Source organism: Pinus tabuliformis, chromosome Q (assembly GCF_031772625.1).
Source record: "Pinus tabuliformis cultivar Carrire ecotype Pingquan chromosome Q, CPIR1, whole genome shotgun sequence".
Classification (NCBI taxonomy): Eukaryota; Viridiplantae; Streptophyta; class Pinopsida; order Pinales; family Pinaceae; genus Pinus; species Pinus tabuliformis.
Genome location: NC_142296.1, coordinates 439,341,584 through 439,367,371, shown reverse-complemented (window position 1 = coordinate 439,367,371; position 25,788 = coordinate 439,341,584). Strand labels below are relative to the sequence as shown.

The window sequence follows — 25,788 nt, the reverse complement described above, 5'->3', positions numbered from 1 at the left end:
AAATTGAACTAACTGGTCTCCCTCAGTGTGTTCTCCAACTGACCCTCAAATCTCTTCTTATACTTTTCCTGTTGGTCTTTCAAAGACCGAGATTAAATCTCTAATCAATGGCTAAGATTAGATTTGGCTTGATTCATGACTTTTGGAACCTTCTAACCCAGTTTTATATTAATACCCATTAATATTTTATTTTTCCTAAGTTTAGACTTAGGAACTCCATTAAAAATATTAATTATTTTAATATCTCCCAAACTGGTTAGAATCTGTCTAAACCATTTATGGGTCTTGGAGATCTCATGTGCTTTAGCCTCTCCACCAGTTTTCATGGCTAGAGCACATTCGATGCTACCCCAAATCAACACCCCTCCAGTTGGAAAGGGCCAGTTTCCGACCCAAAGAGGTTTGTGGTTACCTCTGTAGCCCTTTTTCAGCCTGAAGGGATTTACGGAGTGCTAACAGTAGAGATATAAGCTCCATAACATATTCTAGAATATTTTTTTGTAGTATATAGAAATAAAAAATTGAGACTTATTTCCAGAGTAGTTATGTTCTTTTTCCCTTTTAATTAAATTCATTAATTACAAAAAAATGTCATATGAATAAGTGTCATATGAAATGAGTTATAGTTTTTTGAGCATGTGCTATTAACAAGACATGTTATTGTAACAAAGCCTATTTACAAATTAAAAATCTCCATGATAAAGTGAATGTGAATCTCCATGGTTAAGAATCTTGTTATACGTTTTTTTTAAATGTATATATGTTTAACTTATAAATTAATTCCTTTTATTAATAACAATAATTATTATTATTTTAAATAAAGGTAGAATTTTGTTAATTTTTATGATTTTTAAAGTTTTATTAATTTATGTATGATCAAGTAAGTGTTTTGATTATTGTCATGGATTGACACCTATCCACATTTATCAGTTATTTAATTTATATGGCTACGCCCATCTATTCTGTTAGATATAATATACTTTATAATTGTGGGATAATTGTGTATTAATTTGTAATAGCACGTTCATTTTGATGATTTTTCCTTGGCACTTCAGAATCAGGTCTATGTCTAGAATATGATCATAAAGACACTAAAATGCCACAACACAAGCACTTTGCACAACAGAAAATGTACAACAATGAATCAAAGTAGTACACAAGAATTTTTTTGCAACGCAAAACTTGTTATATGACAACTTTGATGCAACAAACATAGGGTTCTCGTACCAGAGATCATGGCCCTTACAATTAGCACTGATACAAGGAAAAGACTAGGGCTTGATGTCAACAACATATGACAATCAATCTACCCTTGAATAAGACACACTTGACTTACTTACTGAAGGAGATCTCACACCAACCCTTTTAGTACATGTAACTTGAACAATAGGTAGGTCCTTTGCCACCTCTTCTGCTACTCACAAGTAGTTTTGCTGCTCCAGAATTGCTTGCATCTTCAATTTACCAAACTGCCCTCCAACTATAACTCAACTCCTCCTAAGTCAGTTTACTTAGGTCCTTCACAAGACTGCCCACCAACTGTCCACTTCCTTCTCCAAAGTGACAAAACTTAGGGTACCAATAACAACCCTCACAACAACCTCCTTGCTCCACCAAGATGATTGTCCTTAGGGTCTTTACAAGCTGCCCACTTACCAATGAATTACCCCTTTAATTCAATGTACTCAGGGCTCTTTAACACATGCTTCAACGTAGTGAATATGCAAACACAAAATCACTGTCAACTCCAGTAACGCATAGTGATTTTGTCTCCTTCAATTCACTATACACAAGCTCCTATGATCCCTGCAATCATCAACACAAGACACAACCACAATACATACCTTATTAACTTCTGCTCAAGCCTTAGAAATCTCAGTCCTATGGCACCTTGCTGAGGAAATACTCGACCCTGATCCACAGTACTGTGGCTACCTCAAACTAGGGTCTGATCCACCTACAACCACCCAATTTGCACCTTATTTCTTCCTACATCACACCTTCTAAGCCTTGGCCCTGTGCTTAATCACTGTGCTCAAATATGAGGGCGTTCTTCCCTCAAACCAGTCATCAACCAAGGATTTGCGGCCTTATGTCATTTGGGATTTAGGGTTGCGTCACTCTCTGATATACTACAAAACTTGGCCTAGATGATTCACCCACAAAACAAAACACCCTTCCACATAACCATATCAAGACACACTCCCAACCCTCCACATCCTAGATCAGATCAAAAAATCACAAAGATATTCGTCCTCCTTCTCCAACTCGACCTTCTTGAGGGTCTGTGACTTTCCTTAGGAAAGTGCCTTCATAAGATGATTGCACTTGATGATCCAAATGAGCTCAATTCTACTTCTATTTATTGTGCTCATGGTGGAGTCCATTAGCCACCAAGGGTCACCACTTGTGCCCAAGCCAACCTTAGCCAAACATGCTTAAACACCATTATCTATAGAAATTATTTTTCTTTCATTTGTCTTTTGCCACACCATTGAAGCCCTAGGTGCCCCTTAACTCTTCAAGGGTGACCCACATGCTTTCAATGAATAAACAACTAATTTTTAACTTGGGTCTTTCACCCACAACTTTTGGTACAAAGGCCACCACTTGGGTACACTACCCACGAAGCTCCATTTCCATGGGTCAGCTCCTCACAAACCCAGTACCCCAGGGGTTGTGGGAGTACCTCCCAAGATACACATTTCAACACTCCCTCTTAGTGAGGGAGGTACTTCCACTACTCAGAAGTAACTCATCATCGTCAACGACACTAGCCCAATCTCTAGCATTCACCACTGCAACATACCATGTAGAATGAACCACACTATCCTCGGTAGTGCCCCTGCCACACGAAGCTTCCCGCTTCTTATCCTAAAGTGCTTTCAGGCCATTCCACTATTCCTTCTTTCCAACAAAATTCCCCTTGCTTCCCATTGACCATGCACTCTTCTTGGGTTGCAAATTCTCCCTTCGAACCTACATACTCCCACTCGAACTTGATTCCCTCTAAGTCTCAAGAATCTGCTTCTTCCCCTTATCTATAGGCTTTCCCATAAGCTGATATAGACCATGCTCCCTAACTCTAATGATAGCTCCAACAGAGTTAGAGCCTTTGGGCCTAAGTTTTGCTTTCCCATCTTGGAAGATCACCTCAAACTCTTTTTCCTCGATCACTTAGACAGACAACATGTTGTATCTAAGTTCTGGTACCCATAGTACATCTTGAACTTGTAACAATCCACCTGACTCCATCCTGAATGGAAAAACACTTAACCCTCTAACAACATTCTAACTCTTATCGCCAACCTCCTTGTGAAACTTCCAGTCCCATTTAGTTAGAGTCTCAAAAATTTCACGCGAAACTTGTCATATGCTTCAATGCTCCACTATCCATGTACCATGCATTCTCGTCGATGACACCCTTAGAGAAATGAGAAACTACAACAAATCCCTCCTCCATTCTTCTTGAGAAGTCATCCAGCTCATAAGATGTAGTAGCACCAACTACCTCCTTCCCTTTCCTCTTCTCATTTTCTCCCTTCTTTCGTAGACACTTGCTCACATAATGACCATATTTGCCACATGTATAACACTTAATCTTTTTCAAGTCCTTCTTTGCCTTTCCCTTCACCTTACTTGCAAGAGCCACATTATCTTCAACATACTTCTTCTTCGTGTGAAGATCCTCATCCCACAGTTCTTCCTGGATGAAGTCATCCCATAACCTGTTCCAATTCGACAACTTATCTTGAGTGGTAATCCCTTTGATAAACGACTTCCATTCCTTGGTAAAGATCTTCAAAGTAGTCATCACTAGCTCAAACTTAGGAATGATACTCCGATGGTAGCAATCTCATCATGAACTTGAGTAATCCTCGTCAGATACAGAGCCACTCCTTTGCCATCCAACATCTTGGTATTCTTAAATTATCTCTCAATACCAACAACTAGTTTTCGTTCTTATTCTGGAACAGAAAGGGCTTTCCACATCTCATGGGTAGTGTTCTTCCTATTCAGATGAGGTATCAAGTGATTTGTGACACCGTCTAGGATGATGAGCTTAGCCTTTGTATCCAACTCCTCATACACTTCCAACTCCCTAGGGTCACTTGGCTTCTTAATCTCCTTGTCAATGAACTCCCGAATCATGTTGACTAACAAGACCAACCTGATCCTGTCCTTCTAAGGGCTATAGTTTGACAACCCATCCAACCTATTCTCATACCTTAAACCAGTGGACAACTTTTCCATGCTGATGGTCCTTCAACAACAAGGCAACCAACTCCCTCTTGAGCTACATGTTGTGCACACTATAATTTAGCTGTCCCTTCAAAGTAGCTGTAATACCATGTTGATTTTTCCTTGGCACTTCAGAATTAGGTCTATGTCTAGAACATGATCACAAACACACTAAAATGCCACAACACAAGCACTTTACACAACAAAAAATGTACAACAGTGAATCAAAGTGGTACACAAGAATTTTTTTGCAACCCAAAACTTGTTATATTACAACTTTAATACAAAAAACACAGGGATCCCGTACCAAGTATCATGGCCCTTAAAATTAGCCTTGATACAAGGAAAAGAGTAGGGCTTGATATAAACACATATGACTATCAATCTACCCTTGAACAAGACACACTTAACTTACTTGTTGAAGGAGATCCCAAACCGGCCCTTTCATTCCACGCACCTTGAACACTTGGAAAGTCCTTTGCCACCTCTACTGCTGCTCACAAGAAGTTTTACTTCTCCATAATTGCTTGCATCTTTAGCTGACCAAACTGTTGAAATTTCTAAGTCTAACACGTTAGAAATCCCTACTGCATTATCTGGTTTAATTTCTCCTACTTGTTCTTTCCATTAACAAGTTATTTATAAATATAAATACTGAAATAAATACAAATGCAGCCTTAACTCATATACAGACCAACAACTGAAATAACTGAGACAAACACACAAGGGACACCGTTATTTTTGCACAAACGTCCCCGGAAAAACCCAATGAGGGAAAACCAGTGCAGCAGATATGAGGGTTTTATTATTATGCAGTTTCTGAATATAACTCCCCAGAAATGGCTCACCCAATGGAGAATGCCCTCGGCAGAAGTACCTCTCCTCGTAGACAGATATTCTGACTGATCAGTCACCGGATGATCAATCCCACAACAACTACGACAACTTCCACTACTCTGCGCCACTCTACTAGGGACTGCGTCACCCTCTCAACTCACCAGCACTCAGTCTACCCCACGAAAATCACCCAGCGCTGCCTCTAAGCCCTGCGTCAGCTTTGCTAGCCTTTGCGCATCTACTGATGCCTTTGTGTCAATCCCTTGGCTCTCTGTGTCAGCCCTCTGTGTCGCCCACGCTGGCCTCTTCAGCCTTTGCGTAAGTCCCAACTGCCTCTGCGTTAGCCTCTCCAGGCTCTGCGCTGTCTCTCTGGCATTATCTCTACCTCTCTTCTATGTATTCTCAACCTCGTGCTGAGCTGCCCCTGGTTGCAACAACTCACTAGCTCAATTCTCTCAGCAAATCCCCGCTCCAGAAAATCGAATTGACTGATCAATTTGATGTATCTCCAACTGACCCTCAAGCCTCCTCTTATACTTTTCCTATCGAGTCTTCAACGGCCGAGATTAAGTCCCTAATCAACAGCTAAGATTAGATTTGGCTTGATCCATGTCATTTAGAACATTCTCACCCAATTTTATATTAATACCCTTTAATAATTTAATTTTCCTAAGTTTAGACTTAGGAACCCCATTAAAAATATTAATTATTTTAATATCTCTCAATCGGGTGGAATTTCCCCAAACGATTTCTGGGTCTTGGAGATCTTATGTGCCTTAGCCTCTCCACCAATTTTCATGGCTAGATCACATCTGATGCTACCACAAATCAACACTACCTCTTAGTGAGGAATGTGCTCTAGTAATGCTCCATCACTGAAACATCACACTGATCCTCCGCATCGGTACTTGTGCTGATGCTTGGCCTGCTTCCTCACATCATCTGCACTGCTACTTCCTGTATTGCTACCCATGACACTGCCACTACCACTGCTACATCTGTACTACAACTCCCTCTCAATATGTTGCCCATGCTGCCTCTAGCACTACCACTGCTAACTGTTGCACTGCAACTCAGTTACCGAGAAGTAGGTAACTGAATTCTCCCAAATACTGACATCCCAGTTAGTCTGGAAGCCTCGTGATGTTGAAGCTGCCTCTGCTGCTATCCTGTGCTCCCTTTGCTGCTACTGCATTGTTGCATACACCTCTGTGCCTCTCACATTGCTGCAACCTCCACTACGCTGCCTCAGAATTCTGCACCCAAGCACTGCCTTGCTGCTCCACTACACTTTGCTCCACCCGACATCAGTCATCATGCTACTGTCGTTAAGGGCTCTTGTAGCCGGATATGATCCAAGAGTTTGGGCACCTCAAGGATCCTACCCCTAGTATGTAGTCCTCCTGACTACAACTCGATATCACCCCACCTCTTCTCTAGAGGTGCATGAGCACTCATGGCACAGTCGTCATCAGTCTCGACTTCTTTCTTCGCCTTAGCTGGAGCTACCTCAGAATCAAAAGCTTCTCCCTTGTTTTTCTTCTTGGGACACTGGGATGCATAATGTCCTAGCTCCCCACAATGGAAGCACTTCACCTTGGAGATGTCCTTCTTCTTCCTCTTCCCTTGCTGTCCCATAGATGCTAGAGCCGCATCCTCCTCCTCCTCTTTCTTGATTCGACTTCCCTTGCCACTACTCCCCGCCTTGGTCAACCTCCTGATCTCTTCTTGGCAGAGAGATGCCCACAATTCCTCCCAACTTGGAAGAGTAGCCCTGCCCAAAATATTTGGACAAATGTCTCCCACTCCTCAAAGACTGCATTCAGGGCGGTTCTCACCATGAACTCCAAATTCGGTGTAGACCCCATTGAAGTAAGTTGGTCACGAATCTCTTGCAATCTGAGGAGGAACGGATCTATCTACTCTCCCTTCTGCATCTGATACGATCGCTGTTGATTCTCCAATAGCATCTTCCACTACACGAAAGTGCCCTGATACAAGGTTGTCAAAGTATCCCACATCTCCTTTGCTGTGTTCTTTTTAGCAATATGTGGTATGACATGATCTTTGATCCCGTCTAGGATCATGCACTTCGCCCTCGCCATTGCATCCTCATACTTCTCTTTCTCAGCTAGGTCGACCGGGATAGCCACAACTCTCAAGGCAAAGTACTTGATGCAATGTCGATCCAGGACTACCAGGATCCTGGCCTTCTAGATGACAAAGTTGGAGGCCCTGTCCAACCTGTCCTGATCCCTTAGTCTGTTCACTACCATTTCAACTCCTTTTCTGGACTCCCTCTGAGATTCGACTTTCCTCCTGGAAATCTCCCTCTAAGTCCTGATTTCCCTCCTGGAAATTCTCTGGCTAGCTATCAAACCACTCCTCTCCAATCCTCCTTGCAACTACAACTCGGATATGGATTTCTTGGCTAAAAATCCGTCAAGGTAGCGACTCACTCTACCTTGGTTCCATCTCCTTAGGCACTGTTATGTTCTGATAGAACCAACACCCCACCATCTTCTCAAACACAATCTTCCCACAGCTCCCCAAGCCCTGACAATTGAAGAAACTGAGCCTTTCAAGCTCTGCGCAATCCCGACAACGGCAAAATCTGTTCCTCCTAGCCACAACGTCGATCCTTCCTGGCTGAGAAAGATGACCGGGCACTATGTAGGTCTGATCTGCCTCTCTCTGCTTCTGCACTGACCCTCCTCCTAGCCCAAAATGATGACACAGGCCCTCTGCATCACTTCTCTATTACTTCTACTTTGGAACAACGTTGTCTCTTGGGACAACTGCTACTGTTGCAAATTCTTCATATTTCTGCTGGTGCCTTCAGTTCTCCTGTGATTTGCTATGCTCTGATACCATGTTGAAATTTCTAAGTCTAACACGTTAGAAATCCCTACTACATTATCTGGTTTAATTTCTCCTACTTGTTCTTTCCTTTAACAAGTTATTTATAAATATAAATACTGAAATAAACACAAATGCAACCTTAACTCATATACAGATCAACAACTGAAATAATTGAGACAAACACACAAGGGACACCATTATTTTTGGACAAATGTCCCCGAAAAAACCCAATGGGGGAAAACCGGTGCAACAAATATGAGGGTTTTATTATTATGTAGCTTCTGAATACAACTAGGGTTCCAGAAATGGTTCACCCAATAGAGAATTTCCTCAGCAGAAATACCCCTCCTTGGAGATAGATATTCCGGCTGATCAGTCATCGGATGATGGATCCCACAGCAACTACGGCAACTTCCACTACTCTACGTCACTCTGCTAGGGACTGCGTCACCCTCTCAGCTCACCAACACTCAGTCTGCCCCACGAAAATCACCCAACACTGCCTCTAGACCTTGCGTCAGCTCTGCTAGCCTTTGCGTAGCTACTAATGCCTCTGTGTCAGCCCCTTGGCTCTATGTGTCATCCTTCTCACCCTCTGCTTCACCCATGCTGGCCTCTTCAGCCTCCGCGTCTCTCCAGGCTCTGTGCTGTCTCTCTGGCACTATCTCTGCCTCTCTTATATGTATTCTTGGCCTCGTGTCGAACTTCCCCTCGTTGCAACAGATCACTAGCTCGATTCTCTCAGCAAAACCCCGCTCCAGAAAATCGAACTGACTGATCAATTTAGTGTATCTCCAACTGACCCTCAAGCCCCCTCCTATACTTTTCCTGTTGAGTCTTCAATGGCCAAGATTAAGTTCTTAATCAATGGCTAAGATTAGATTTGGCTTGATCCATGTCATTTAGAACATTCTCACCCAGTTTTATATTAATACCCATTAATATTTTAATTATCCTAAGTTTAGACTTAGGAACCCCATTAAAAATATTAATTATTTTAATATCTCTCCAACTGGGTGGAATTTCCCCAAACGATTTTTGGGCCTTGGATATCTTATGTGCCTTAGCAACTCCACCAATTTTCATGGCTAGACCACATCCGATGTTACCACAAATCAACACAAACTACCCTCCAACAATAACTCAACTCCTCCTAAGTCACTGTACTTAGGGTCTTCACAAGACTGCCCACCAACTATCCACTTGCTTCTACAAAGTGAGTCAAGTGACAGAACTTAGGGCACCAATAATTGCCCTCACAACAACCTCCTTGCTCCGCTAAGATGACTATCCTTAGGGTCTTTACGAGCTGCCCACTTGCCAATGAATTTCCCCTTTAATTCATTGTTCTTAGGGCTCTTCAACAAATGCTTCAACACAATGAATATACACACACAAAATCACTTTCAACTCTAGCAACACGATGATTTTGTTCCTTTAATTTATTATACACAAACTCCTATGATCCCTGCAATCATCAACACAAGACACAACCACAATAGGTGCCTTATTGACTTCTTCTCAAGCCTCAGGAAGCTCGGTCATGTGGCACCTTACTGAGGAAATACTTGACCCTGATCCATAGTACTAAGACTACCTCTAACTAGGGTCTGATCCACCTGCGGCCACCTCAGTTTGCACCTTATTTTTGGCTACATTCAAACCTTCTAAGCCTCAGCCATGTGATTAATCACTGTGTTTAGATCTAAGGGTATTCCGCCCTAAAACCAGTCATCAACCAAGGATTTGTGGCCTTCTTTCACCTAGGATTTAGGTCTGCGACCCTCACTGAAATACTACAAAAACTTGACCTAGATGATTCACACACAAAATAGAACACCCTTCCATAGAACCATATCAAGACACACATCCAACCCTCCACATCCTAGGTTAGATCAAAAAATCACAAAGTTATTCGTCTTCCTTTTCCAACTCAACCTTCTTAAGGATCTGTGACTTTCCTTAGGCAAATGCCTTCATAAGATGATTGCACTTGATGATCCAAATGAGCTTAATTCGACTTCTATTTATAGTGTTCATGGTGGAGTCCATTAGCCACCAAGGTTCACCACTTGTGCCCAAGCCAACCTAATCCAAACATGCTTAAACACCATTATCGATAGAAATAAAATTTCTTTCATTTCTCTTTCGCCACTCCATTGAAGCCCTAGGCGCCCCTTAGGCCTTCAAGGGTGCCCCACATGCTTTCAATGAATAACCAACTAAGTTTTCACTTGGGTGTTTTGCCCACGCCTTTGGGTACAAAACCCACCACTCGGGTGCACTGCCCATTAAGCTCCAATTTCGTGGGTCAACTCCTCACAAACCCAGTACACTAGGGGTTGTGGGAGTACCTCCCAAGCTATACATTTCAACACATTTTTGTTGCCATTACTTCTTTCCTTTTAGTATGTGTTTGTTTTTTACAGAGTCCCATTACTTTTGTTGTCATTTGAATTTGTTCTGCCTCACCCCCACAACATTGCATCACATAGCAACGAAATGGACTCCGTCTTGAATTCATGTTGATGGCAGGCATTATTATCTTTTTATGTATCCTCCATAACCTCCTAGGCTACATCTCGTACTTTGTTCTTCCCATGACTTGAAGAATTTTTTTAAGACATTAAAGAAACTGGAAGAGTGGTAGTTTGAAAACGATATGTTTATTTTTATTGTGAAGGAAAATCCTTTAAAAACATTTATCCCTGTGATACTGGAAATGACATGAGCTCTATCTGAGTAGCGAAGTCTATGTATTTATAACCTTATAGATCCAAAATGACTTGTGTGGCCTAAAGAGGACTAAGGACAAAGCATCTTAGAGACAGACTAGAAAATAGAGAAATTATTGATACTCACGAGAAAATGTCCAATCTAGATTGTCATGAAATGAAATATTCCTTTATCAAAATATTCTAGCTCGAGTGGTTTGGTGAACAATTTGTTTTCAGTTGTCTGTGTTCAAGTTCTTGGAGACATTGTAACTAGCCTATTTATAGCATTTATGAAATAGTTGTAATTAGTCATTCTGATGTGAAAATGCAAAAATAAAAGATTTTTTTTTAAGTATGTCCAAGTTGCCAGGTATCGGCTATAGCTTCAAGGGGTTATGTCACATTATTTATAACGCATGCACATTTTGTTTCTTGACACTCGATGTTTTTTTCGAAGATAGTGATGCTCCTAATTTCATTCGTACATTAGTTCCAGCTCATTTCATTTACATATTGTAGCCTCAAGTAAAGAGTTATGACACATTATTTATGACACTCACATTTTGTTTCTTGCAACTCCATGCTTATTCAAACATACTGATTTTCCTAATTTCATTTGTACATTAGTTCCAGCCCGTTGCACTTGTAGATTCTTTTTTAAGAAGAACAGTCAAATTGTTTCAAGGTCTTTGATTTTAGAGGTCGATTGAGCGAAAAATGTCTCATTTGTGATGTTTTGGAGGAAAATTCCTTACTTCTGTATTCTTGATATCTAAGAAGATACCAGAAAATCAGAAAACCTTGAAAAGGAAATCCCCCACATTGCACTTTGTTGTTTCAAATTTTGTGTTGACCAATTAATCTGAACCTTTTAGGTATCTGCGTTGAGAAGTATTTATCTTTTTATAAATTTATATGACAGATGTGAAGGCGTATCAGTACACATCAATTACTAGTGTAACGTTGTTGAGCTGCTGGGCCATCCCATGGGTTATGATTCTCACTCGTTTCTATATGAAGACAAGATATACTATATGGCAGTTTATTGGGGCAGCTATTTGTATTATTGGGCTTGTTCTTACTATTTTCTCAGATGTGACTACATCTGATTCAGGTAATTACTTTTAGAGCTCTCCGACAGTGATGTGATTTATGGAAATGTCAGTGAAAGCTTTTAGCTATTTACCTTTTACCGTGAATTAAAAGCTTAATAATAAAAATTCATTTGTTGGTTGATAATCTAGTTCTTAGAATGAATTCTGAGTGAAATCCATTATTACATTCAGGTAATTACTTTTAGAGCTCTCCGACAGTGATGTGATTTATGGAAATGTCAGTGAAAGCTTTTAGCTATTTACCTTTTACCGTGAATTAAAAGCTTAATAATAAAAATTCATTTGTTGGTTGATAATCTAGTTCTTAGAATGAATTCTGAGTGAAATCCATGACTACAAGCAAATTGAAATTCTTTCCTAAGAACTTTTTTTCAGCCACTAGTCTTACATTTTACCAAATAACAAAATTACATATTTTGCAATTCAACGCTGCCTCTTCCAAACAAGGCCATAACAACTAACATATGAGACTGAGCATATATAGTGAATGTTCTTAATATTCTTTAATTGTTTGATATCTTTGTCTAAATTTATCTTTTTTCCAAACTTCACTGATGTATTTGCTTCAACATTAATATATTGAGACACTTATTATCCTGCTCATATGTGTATATTATTGTATGTGCAACTGCATAAGTCAACATGGTACCAGATCAATTAGGTCTGGGGTTTATGAGATCAGAGACCATATGTGTTGGAGAGCAAAGGAGGATAGCCAGGGAGATCAAAGTTGGAGACTAAGGAGTTGTGTATTAATGTCTGCAAAAGACCAACATAGGTCAAAGGGATCAATGACTAGAACTAGCATAATAACCAAGAAAAAGAGATGTGTTCTGAAATAAAATGATAAATGAGTATAGGAGCAACATGTAATGAAATGATGTCCACAGGGTCTTGGATAGACAGTGATCGGGTGCGTTGTTAAGGCACCCTTAGATGTTAAGTCACTGGTTCAATTCCCTGCCCTATTTGGGTGTTATTCTTGGACATGGCCATGATGTAGCTTCATCAATGCCGAACTTACAAAAAAAACATGAAATGAAATGATGTAAACATAGACATAGAAATAAGATATCCCAAGGCTGCTTGGAAGCGGGAGCGGGAGGGACAATTTTCAGAAGCTTCCAGGTTGGGAGCTTTTTCAGGAGCATTTTTTATATAATATATATTTTTATATATATTGATGTTATATGTCAACAAAAGCATGTAGAATGATGAATTAGTTATAAAAGCATAAAATCATGGATTAAACCATATAACATCAATCGTCTAGTAATTATAATCATCATCAACCATAGGTCCACAACATCTTGATTCTCATCAACCTTAAATTTTTAAAGTTTCAAAATTCAATATATAACATTTTTCATCACTAAAGGTGTACTTGTAACCATTACCAAACTATAACAAAGAATATCAAACATGAAATTAAATGTTTCAAGAAGCGTCATATTCATATTTCATTACCAATGAGTTATAATTGCCAACTTCTAACTTCAAACTTAAATTGCCATATATTGTTTACAAAAAATACCATGGTAAATATGAAAGAGTCAATAGTTATAAAAAGTACTAGAAACTAGAAAAGACAAGTAAATATACTATCTACTAAAATTTCTTCTTTCCACGAGAAACTTCTAATTTCTTTTCTCGTGATCTATGAACAATGGGAGTCTCCTCCTGCATAGTCTGACTTTGCAATGGTCGTGAACCACATCCGGAACTAGAATGCACATGACCTCCATGCAATGTTGTGGATGGAGGTGGCGGCAAAGATGGTGCAACTTGAGCCTTGCTAGTGGATGGGGGTAGCAATGTTGTTGTTGTTGCTTAATGACTGTCATCCTCATCGTCCAAAAGTTATGCTTCCAACTGTTCTAAATGTAAGGCTCCATCATCCAAATTATCCTCCTTCGGGTTGTCCCAAGTGATATATGCTCTATCAAATCAAGCCCGCTCACAATAATGTTTCAACAACCTCAAGTTGTAGTGTACATAAACCAAGCTTTCTGCACAGTTTTCATTAAGGCAGTTTCTTTTGACATTGTGGATGAAGCTATAGGTGCTCCAACACCTCTTTGTAGAAGAAGTATTAACCACTTGTGAAAGAAATTTAACTACCAATTTCGCTAAAGGTCCCTAGAGCTATACATGTTCCACCATTCAACAAGATCCAGTCTATCTCTATCATCGATCACAATGTCACATGCAAAGTACCTAACATTCCAGCTTGACTGAGGTATTTGCTTAATTCACAATGCAATCTAGCACACTACTCCTTATCAGGGACCAACTTTTCTAATGCCAGTGTAATGTCCCTAAGTTTTGGATTTCCTTGTGGTGAGATTAGGAGGGATTTCCAAAGCTTATGTTAGCCAAATCACGGGAGTAGGATTACCTTATTGGTGGGCCCAGAGGGATTTAGGGAATTTTATGGGGGCCGACTAGGATCACTTGCTATTTTTCATCATCAGGATTAGTTCCACACAGTTTGATATTGGTTCTGCTGCATTCTGATGGTTTTCGTAAAACATAGTTATTCATGGGCATATTTTAACTAATTACGCTTGTTGTTTTGGGCTGATTAATTGGAGAAAAACCTTAGTGTAATGGGGGCAAAAAGATCTACAAGACCAAATGATAAGAAGGTGATTTGGGAGGTCAGTGTGATCATGGTGGTAGTTTAAGCATTTTCTTGAGATAAAAGTGATTTTAATTAGTAATAGAAAATCACTTATTAAATAAAATGTGAAAAAGTGTTTTTATCTAAGGGGTAAATAGAAGGGGTCAAAAGTCACTTGGAAAATAGGAGGAAAATGCACTAAGTGGATTATTAATAAAATAATTTAAAAAATCTAGAAGATTGGAGAAGATCCAACAAAATTTTATAAAAGGGGAGAGAAGCCCATTTCTTATTCATTTTGGTTTATAATTATTTCTTATGATTGGTTTGGAGCTCAAGCGAGTTTCCTCTTGAGGGTTTTAGGAAAGACTCTCAAGCTAGTTTCGGTGGACATTCATTGCCACCCTAGCTAGTATTTAGTCGATTTTGATGGTCATCCATAGCCACCCTAATTGGGATTGTGGAGAAATTATTCAGATTTTCCATTTGTGCTCAAAATTGTAGGTGATTTTTGTAGCAGTTCTCAAGTGTCGAATTGTTATTATTTCCAGAAGATTGAGTTGTTGTTGCTAGGTTGAACATTCAAAGGGATAATTTCATTGAAACATTGGACCGAATTGTTGAAGTCATATTATTATTGTTGGGGACGTGTTGATATTCATCTGCCAAAGATTACATAGTTGATCATTTTCCAGAGATAATATTATTATTGTTGGGGCCGAGTTGATATTCATCTGTCGAAGATTATATTGTTGCTCCTTTGTTGGAGATCAAACTGTTGTTGTTGGGGCTGAACCATTATTTATTTGTCAGAGAACAAATCTTGATTTTTGGGGTTGAATTGTTTGAGTATTTGGAGGCCCAAATACTACATTCCTTGGAGGTTGAGTTTCCAGTGCAAAAGGAGGGCCAAATTTGTCACACATTGGAGGTCGAATGCTTGCTCACATATTTACTGAAGATTAATTTAATTTCTAGAGGCTAAGATCATTCTTGGAGGGGCCGAGTTCACCAGGATGACAAGATTATTTTATGAAGTGTCGATTTCCTTAGGAGGGTCAAGTTCTCATATCTGCCAGGTTGTGTTTCCTTGAGGGCCATGTCCATTTTCTATGGGTTTGTCCCATCTTTTCAGAGGGTTGCGTTGGTTTATCCAGTTGCCGGGGCTGTATCATAGGTTTCCAAATTCTCATTTGCATGTAAACCCCCTAATTGAGTTAATAGAATTATTGGTTGTGCTCTTGAATTTTTTTTTCTATTTGTGTTTATTTCTCTACTCATAAAGTGTTTGACAAAAGTCTTCAAAGAATTTTTTAAAATTATATTGGGTTATAATAGTATATTTTAGTAGGAGGTACATTACAGCTAGCATGTACCCATTTTATACCTCTGGATTTGTATGGGGTTTTCTCCTAATCCCACCCCCAGGTGCAGGTTTGGCCAACCAAGATGGAGAGTAGTATTTTAGCGTGACGACATATGCCAAGGCATGGAGTGGAACATTAATATTATCACACCTTTTGACCATATGTTTGTGAATATGATCTTACAAGATGGCATCTTTCATCTAAACAATATTTTTGATTTGCCCTAGCACACTATCCATTTGCTCATACACCTCCCCAATCACCGACGCATTTGTATCTACAAAACAAATCATGTTATAAATGGGCTTGGTGAATTGAAAAATCATACTTCACACTTGTCAAAAACTAAACATCAAGAACGATATCCTCCACCTCTTGAAAATCTTCCCTGTCAGATGTGGTTGCAACCCTGTGCTTAAAAACCTGCCATGATTCACTTGATACCATGCTAGACAATGCCTCTCTTACCTTCAAAAGGTGCCTGAAGGCGAGGTAATAGCTAGCAAATCTAGCCTTTGCAATTTTTAATGGCTCCAACCTTAAGTGACTATGGAAAAGCCATGGGCATTGCTATGATTGGTAATAAATCTTATCATGTACTTTCCTCTCTTGTACAATGAACCAATCCATTTGTATTCATGTTCCTTTTTCTTCATAATGTCATGCATCAAAAAGTTCATTGTGTGAACCAAACACCCAAACTAAAATATTTTGGGGTATCTATTCTCAATGATTGTGCTTGCTTCCTTACAATTAGAAGCATTATCAGTAATGACTTGGATGACATTGTATGGCATGTTACCCACCACCAGTGGGTGACACCCATAGGAGAAATTTTTCTTCTAGATTTTCTTTAGTCGACAACCAGTAGCCCCTTACAGCCACCAGATAGCTCAATGTGCCACCATCTTTGCCACCTGAGACAACCATTATGCACCCTCGCCCATCTGTCATGATCGTATGTTTGAAGGTGGGTCTTCCAACCCCGAAGGTATGGCTTTCATTATGTAATTGGGTATTTTTGCTTACTTATTATGGACCCTTATAGGCATGGATTTATGGGGGGATTCAGTAGAAAGAATGGGCTTGGTTTGTACTCTTGTCCCCTTGTCCAACTTGGTAGTTAACCTTGTGTCCTAGTCCTATGGGATCTCCTTTATTGGCTACTAGCTTTAGAGTGGCACTACATGGGAAATCTCGATTTTGGTTGCATGGTCCCACTTCCCAACACCACATACATCACTCCCCTCCGCTCATTGTAACCCCTTTTCACATGTTTCCCATCCGGGTCAACATTTGTCCATTGGGTCCACAACGATTTAGACTCCGTCTTCCCTTGTCCACACTTTGAGTCGGGCCTGGAATTATGCCCTGGAGGTTGATGTAGCTAAAAGGAAAGTAAAAATCATAATTTGGCCACTCTCAACAAGAAATGTACCATAAAATGCAGAAGATGGTCGGGACATACAAATTTAGCACGTGGTCAAAAGTCATCATGAGCTCAACCTCTATCATCATGGCTATCACCCTGGTTCCTAGGGTCCCTCATATTGCCCCCTTGCATCATTAAGGAACCCATGATTGTCCCAACCCCTCATGGGCAATGAATTGCCCAATCTTAAGGTGGTAATCATTGCTATAAGATAATATCTTACACATCGTGCTCTAATTCCTTGGAGCCCCAAATAGTGATAAAAGAAAAATCAATAAAAGGCAAAAGGAATATGAAGAAAGATGGAAAAAAAAAGGCCGAGTTAACTCATGTACCACGGTTTCTCCCTCCTAGATCTATATACCCAAGTGTGGGCTTCGCTCATCATAGCTACCCTTGTACCATGGCACGTGGCTTGTAGCATTCTCTTGATGCCCCACTCCGTTCCATCATTATATCACATGACACCGGCCATATGACAGATGTACCATGGAACTGTCACTCTCGTAGAGGTTGAAAACACTTAATAGGGTCCTTGATTAACCTCCTTCTTGAACTTGGAGACACTTGTACACTCTAAAGCCCATTATGGAAGGACATGCCACTGTTAAATGCCCACTTGGTTCCATGTTTTGTAAGCTCATTTTCTCAAGTACACTAATGATTTGTTTTACTAGAAGGTGAGGAGACGCATTAGATCTTATGCACGATTGCGGGTGGGTCTTCATCTTGGGGTTTTGTCTCCCTATACGGGGTCCAAGCCCTCGAAAGGGTCATATTGGCATTTATAGGGTGTGTGTTGAGAGCCATGGGCCTCCACTACAACAAAGCGCAGATAGCCATGCCATGGGATCCCTCGAAACTATTCATTGCTTGCTCATGTCCCACTTATTTGATGATGATGATGATGATGCACCTGGACCACCTTGCCCAACCGGCTACACCCTTGCACCACACACTTGGAAATTGATCCAAGGCCCAAATGGGGTTGTGTCTCACCATGGGAGACAAAGGGAGGGCTTGCATCATTGTTCTAGCCCTTGCAGATGGGATACATGCTTGTTTGATTCAGTTGGGGACCCATGAGGATGCCTTTGTGCCCCCACGACCACTTGGAAGTACCACAGGTCATTTGCTTGGAGATCAAGGGACGATCCCCTTCATCACTATTTTTGGAGTCCTTCCATTCATTTTGGCACATGTTGGACTTCACCAGGCCTTCCAATGGCCCTCCTAGCTATTGTATTATCATTTCGGCCTTCTTGAGAGGCTTATTTTTCATATTGTGGAGCTATTTGGTGGGCTTGTCACCAAAATGTTGTTATTTGTACATTATTTTATTATTAGGGGCATCATTAGGTCCAATTAGGCAATTCAAATCCCTTAGAGGATCATATAAATTGACGAGAGGTTCATTTCATTCCTCATCATCACTTGGATTTGGGATATATCTTTCTAAATATTTCGGACCTACAATTTGTGGAATGATTTGGATCATTAAATGCATTTTGATATGCATAATATTTTCGCTATCTCTCTTGGAGCTTCTATTTGGCAAGTTTATGGATGGATATACTATTTTTGTCATGTAAGTGCTCTTTTCATGCGAATTTCATAATGCATTATGTATAATGTATGGAATGCTATGTCATGATTTTACTTGTGCCATAAAATTTAATACAAAATTATGAAACACTTGCAAGCTTGGCTCGTTGCACATGTTATTCATCTTGGCAAGAAGAGCAAATTTTCCTAAGGGTGGGTTGTGCACCTTTTACCTTGAAACTCCATCAAATCTTGCATATCAAAGTATAACGGTCTAAAGTTGTTGTGTATCTTCATCCATTATTAGTGAAGTTGCTTCTTTAGGCCTCCTTAAAGAGCGAAGTTCACAAATCTTGATCATTTTGACTCCAATCTTCCCAATAGCTAGGCACTGGTCCTAGATCCTTGGTGGTCACATTAACTTAACGAAATATCATTCTTTCACCTCTTTTCTTCTTCCTCTAAGGATAAGGATATTTTCTAGAGCTTGATGCAAAATTTTAGGGAGGAGGAATTTTACGATTTTGTCCAGACAAGTTTCTTCATTTATGTCTCCTCTAGGCATCCTCCAGTTTTGAACAAATTCCGACAATGTAATTTCAAATAAATGTTAATTTTGCAGCTCAGTGACAAATTCCAACCATGGGATGAGATTCCTCTTTTCGAGAGGACCAATTTTGGCTATTGAAGTGCTCAATTTGGACAAGGGAAAGTGTATTTTTGAATTAAAGCCCACATGTGCACACTTGATCAGGTCGACCCTAAAGCAAATTGGACACCCTTGGAAGGCTATAAATATAAGTCAAGTTACCCTCATTTGGACAATCATTTGGGATCATTATTCTATTTCTCTTCCTTCGTTTTGGCTCTCACAGGTCTGAGGCAAGTCCGCAGAGAATGGGTTCACCGGAAGGTGAAATTGCAAGGTCTGAAGCTCACATGTCTATTTTAGGGTTTTGGGTTTCAACCACATGCATGTTACGGAGAAATCTCAGCTGCAACCGCATGCAGGTCGGCTCATCCGTGCGGTTGAAGCCTCTCAGCCGCACGCACAACACGCTTTCCTTGCGATTGGAAAGTAGGGTTTGTTTTTCGTCAATTGCAGCAGTTGACTGCAAATGACTGAAGTTGACTACATCCTAATGAAGTGATATTTGATCAGTACTCTTGTTGGAATCTTCTTTTGATTGATTTTGCTGGGATCATTTTCATGGATATTATTTATTTGTATGGATGAAGATATGGATCATTGTACTCTCTTTTGTTGAATCATTCAATGACAATTTAATAAGAAAAATAATTTGAAAGGGTTTTGCCCATAGTGGGTTTTGCTCGTCTCCGACCAATCCTGGTGTCTCTATGTGTGAATTATTTTCTTCTATTGTTCCTTTATGTTCTGTTGCATTTATGATGATATTGTTCTTTCTATACAGTTACATATGTTGTTGAATAATGATATGATGCTTTGTGGTGAATTTAATATGTAAAAGAAGAAATGCAATTATCAAAGAAAAGAACAATATAGCCCTAAGAAAAATTAACATGGTATCAGATCTGGGCTGAAGAAAAGTCATTGAATATCAACCCTATGAAGGCACCTTTGATATAAGCGAGAAAAATGGTGGAGACTTAAAAGAATGCTAGGGTTTGAAGGAAACCCTAGGCAATTTGTGTATTAGGGTTTGATGGATATTATGAGGTTAGGGTTTGGAAGAAACCCTGAATTATGACAAAGATTTGATATATGCAATCTAGAAACCCTAGCATGATTAGTGTGAATATGTTCTAGCACTTGTGACTTATTTGATGTAGCCCTAGATGGTATAGTCTCAATTAGGCTTGGTTGCTGATGAAGTTGGTTGAAATATTGAAGGAAACAATGTTATATGGACAATGGACAGTCATGATTCTTGAAGACTGGTTCAAGAGGGAGATGATCATCTTTCATTGAAGATAAATACTCTTCCTTTATGTCTTTACTCTTGTTTAGATTTATTGATTTAATCATTGATTATACTTCCTGCATGTATATTAGAATATTTGGATACTTCTAACCTCCTGATGAGATGTGATAAATGGATCCTTCTTAAGGATCATCTGAGGTGCAGGAAAAGATGGCTAGTGCAGGAAGAGGAGAGTTAGTGCTAGAAAAGGAAAGAGGCACCTGATAAAAAGTTGACAAAGTGCTCCAGCTACCAATGTCAGATAAGAAGGTACACAAGTATCTAAATACTACAAGGTATGTATGGTGTATTGTTTCAATGTTATGTTTCAGGGGCAATATTGGATGGCAAGGTAAGCCCTAAGGTATGATGGGAATATCACCTTCATGAATGACTCATATATGAATATGAAAGTAAGTTTGATTCATGGTACTTATGATGTGAACTTAGTATTGGATAAGTATCTTACATTCTATTAAGTCATGGTAAAGCTACATAGAAACATTGATCCTTTGATATATTGGTGTACTTTATATTTTTTTTTTGACAAGCATATTTTATTTTAGACATGATGGATTTCATAAGAAGGCTATCTCATTGTTTTTTATATACGATAGCTTGATACTATTGATAATGTTTGTAACAAGAATGGTAACCTTAATGATGAAAATGTGACAATAAGATTGATATTTAGGATCTTCTTGTTGACCTTGGTTATCTTAGTAATTATGGCATATGGTAAAATTGAATGTCCTGACTTGATGATTGAATAAATGTAAAAGATATGATGTAGTGATTATGATTCTTGAAGTCTGATGAAACACTTGTCAGCTGCCCTAGTTATATAACCCTTGATGAAAATTTGATGCCATATTAATATGTGATGATGAAGTAGTTGATGCTGACATGTTATGACCATGATATATGTTTAAAACTTGATATAGTTGGATATCATGATCTAACAATTCTGTTGATGCAAGACAGTATTATGATAGACAGATTGATGTTTTGAATTATGATGAATGAAGTGGCTTCCCATTCAGAGGGAGAAACTCTCCATAAGATTCCTACACCTATTATCATTTGCATTAAATGTATAGAAGATTCTTTATTGTTGAAGTTTTCTGACATAAATAGACAAATGTTTGATGATGTTGGTCTACAACTAGTTCTGGTATGAGAAGAGAGGGTTTCCCTTAGCCGCAACCGCACGAAAGAAGGCTCAAGAGTGCGGTTATAGGCCTCCAACCGCACAAAAGAACACCTTATGCCTGTAGGTCACAAAAATTGAAGCTTTATGCATAAAATCGGGAATGCACTAGGAGTATGACAATCCTATAGATATGGAGCAGACAACAGAAAGTTCTATGGGTAGGGAAGTTTGAATGTTTGACTTGCTATAAAGAATGTGAATGTGTTGACTAAACTTGTGTTTGCAGGTGACCGGAATATTCATATCAATATGTCATTTTGATTTGAAGCTAGTGTATGATAGTATTCAATAACAATTGCAAGGGTCTAACAAGATTTGGCTTATTGAATTGACTTAGTATAAATGATCATATTAGCTTGGCTGATTGATGATGCTCTAGAAATTTGACTTGATGCTTGATAGTTCATAGATATGCTTTGGGTTATGGACTTGTTACCCACCACCTGTGGGTAGTATGCATAGGAGAATTTTTTTCCTAGATGGTCCTCAGTCGACAGCCAACAACCCCTTGCAGCCACCAGATATATCGATGTGCCATTATCTCTGCCACCTGAGCTAGCCATGTGGTCCCTCACCCATCTGATATGATTGCATGTTTGAAGGTGGGCCTCCCGACCTTGAAGGTATGACTTTTCATTGGTATAGTTGAGTAATTTTCCTTACTTTTCATGGACAATTTTGGGCTTGGTGGGGGGATTTAGCAGAAAGAGTGGGCTAGGTCTGTACTCTTTCCTCCTCCACTCGATCTGGTGGTTACCCTTGTATCCTAGTCCCGTGGGATCTCCTTTACTGGCCATTAGCTTTAGGGTTGACACTACATGGGAAATCCTGATTTTGGTTGTGTGGTCCTGCTTCGAGACACCATATACATCACTCCCTTCCGCTCATTCTAACCCCATTCATCATTTTTCCCATCCAGGTCCACATGTGTCCACTGGGTCCACATACGGTTAGCCTTCCCCTCCCCTTGTCCACACCTTGGTCAGGCCTGGAATGATGCCCTAGAGGTTGATGTAGCTAAAAAGAAAAGAAAAATCATAATTTGGCCACTCTCTCAATAAGAAATGTACCAAAAAATGAAAAATATGGCCGGGACATACAAATTTAGCACGTGGGAAAAAGCCAAACATGAGCTCTACCCCTTATTTATGGCCATCACCCTGGTTTCTATGGGCCCTAAATGAGCCCCCTTCATCATTAAGGAACCCATGATTGTTCCAATCCATGGTGGGCAGTGAAATGCCCACCTCAAAAAGGGGTTACTATTGCTACATCCTACACATCATGCTCTCATCTCCTGGAGCCTCGAGTAGTTATGAAGAAAAATCAATCAAAGGCAAAAGGCATATGAAGAAGGGTGGAAAAACAAAGGTCAGGGTAACTCATGAACCATGATTTTCTCCCTCCTACACTTATATACCCAGGTGTGGGCTTCCCTTATCATAGCTAACCTTGTACCATGGCATGTGGCGTGGAGAATTCCCTTGAACCCGACTCCGTTTCATCACTATATCATTTGCCACTTGCCACTTGATGGATGTACTATGGACATGTTACCCCCTTTAAAGGTTGAAACCACCTAATAGGGTCCTTGATTAACTCCTTTATTAAGCTTGGAGACACTTGTACATGCCAAAGCCTGCTATGGAAGGGCATGCCACCATGAAGTGCCCCATTGATTCCATGACTTGTAAGCTCTTTTACTTGATTATTCTAATGATTTGTTGTATTGGAGGGAAAGGGGACACGTTGGATCTTATGCAGGATTATAGGTGGGTCTCCATTTGGGGGTTGGTCTCCCTATACGGGGTTCTATCACTCCAAAGGGCACATTGGAAATTGTAGGGTGAGTGTTGAGAGCCATCGGCCTCCATCATATAAGAGAGTACTTCATGGATCCCGAACACTACTCATTGATTGCTCGTGTTCCACCTTTTGGATGAGGATGATGCACCTAGTTCACCATGCCTAGCCAACTCCACACTTGCACCATACACTCGACAGATATTCGAGGGTCCAAATGAGGATGTGTCTCACTGTAGGAGACAAAGGGAGGGATTATATCATCATCCTAGCCCTTATAGATGGTTTACAAGCATTTTCAATCCAGTTGGAGACTCATGAGGATGTCCTTGTGCTCCCACACCCACTTGGGAGCACCATAGTGACTTGCTTGGAAAACAAGGGGCCAACCCCTTGTCCACTATGTTTGGAGTCCATTCTCTTACCATGGCACACTTGGATTTCATTAGGCCTTCTCAATGGCCCAACGACTCATTATTTTGATTATTTTGCCCTCTTGAGAGGTTTATTTTTATGTTATTGAGCTATCATTGTGGGCTTGTCACCAAGGGATGTTATTATTGCACATTATTTTATTATTTGGGGCTTAATTAGGCCAAATAGGAAAATCAAACTCATTAGATATGGCATAAATTGGTGAGAGGTGGTTCATTTCTCTCATCATCACCTGGATTTGGGTTTAGTGGCTACTTGGAGAATTTTGCATTCCCTTTTGGAGGACAAGTTTGGTTTCATGAATGAATTTTGATGTTTGGATTCTATCTTCTTGGTCTTGGAGCTTCATTATTGGCATAATTAGATGATTGGATATGCTCATTGTACATGTAAGTGATCTATTGTTGAAATTTCTAAGTCTGACACGTTAGAAATCCCTACTGCATTATCTGGTTTAATTTCTCCTACCTGTTCATTCCATTAACAAGTTATTTATAAATATAAATACTGAAATAAACACAAATGTAGCCTTAACTCATATACAGATCAACAACTGAAATAACTGAGACAAACACAAAAGGGACACCGTTATTTTTGAACAATTGTCCCTGGAAAAAACCCAATGTGGGAAAATTGGTGCAACAATTATGAGGGTTTTATTATTATGCAATTTTTGAATACAACTAGGGTGCCAGAAATGGATCACACAACATAGAATACCCTCGACAGTAGTACCTCTCCTCGAAGATAGATATTCCGGCTGATCAATCACCGGATGAATGATCCCACAGCAACTATGGCAACTTCCACTGCTCTGCGTCACTCTGATAGGGACTGCGTCACCCTCTCAGCTCACTAGCACTCAGTCTGCCCCATGAAAAGTCACCTAGCATTTCCTCTAGGCCCAGTGTCAGCTCTGCGTAGCAACTAAAGCTTATGCGTCAGCCCCTTGGCTCTCTGCATCAGCCCTCATACCCTCTGTGTGACCCATGTTGGCCTCTTCAGCCTCTGCATAGCTCCCAGTTGCCTCTACGTCAGCCTCTCCAGGCTCTGTGTTGTCTCTCTGGTACTATCTCTGCCTCTCTGCTATGTATTCTCGGCCTCGTGTCGAACTTCCCCTTGCTGCAACAGATCACTAGCTCGATTCTCTCAGCAAAACCCTGCTCCAGAAAATCGAACTCACTGATTAATTTGGTGTGTCTCTAACTGACCCTCAAGCCTCCTCTTATACTTTTCCTGTTGAGTCTTCAACGGCCGAGATTAAGTCTCTAATCAATGGCTAAGATTAGATTTGGCTTGATCCATGTCATTTAGAACATTCTCACCCAGTTTTATATTAATACCCATTAATATTTTAATTTTCCTAAGTTTAGACTTAGGAACCTTATTAAAAATATTAATTATTTTAATATTTCTCCAACGGGGTGGAATTTCCCGAAACCATTTATGGGTCTTGGAGATCTTATGTGCCTTAGCCTCTCCACCAATTTTCATGGCTAGAGCACATCCGATGCTACCACAAATCAACATCTATTTCATGTTTATTCTTTTTATTTACCTTGTCACATGAATGTTGCTGGGATTTTCGCGATATAGGTCTGAAATTTACTGATTTCCTATGCGAAATGGTGGGAATTTTGGTCTTTTGAAGCAT

At 39.9% G+C, this 25,788-nt stretch overlaps 1 protein-coding gene across 2 annotated transcripts in view; it reads left to right on the top strand.

Annotated features, from left to right (window-relative positions):
• Positions 1-25,788, top strand: part of LOC149220103 (uncharacterized) — a 507,923-nt gene that overhangs the window by 204,189 nt on the left and 277,946 nt on the right. For both annotated transcript variants that reach the window (XM_089382726.1, XM_089382725.1), the window contains exon 4: positions 11,581-11,772. In XM_089382726.1, the coding sequence (XP_089238852.1) occupies positions 11,581-11,772 (192 nt within the window). The remainder of the gene's footprint in view (positions 1-11,580; positions 11,773-25,788) is intronic.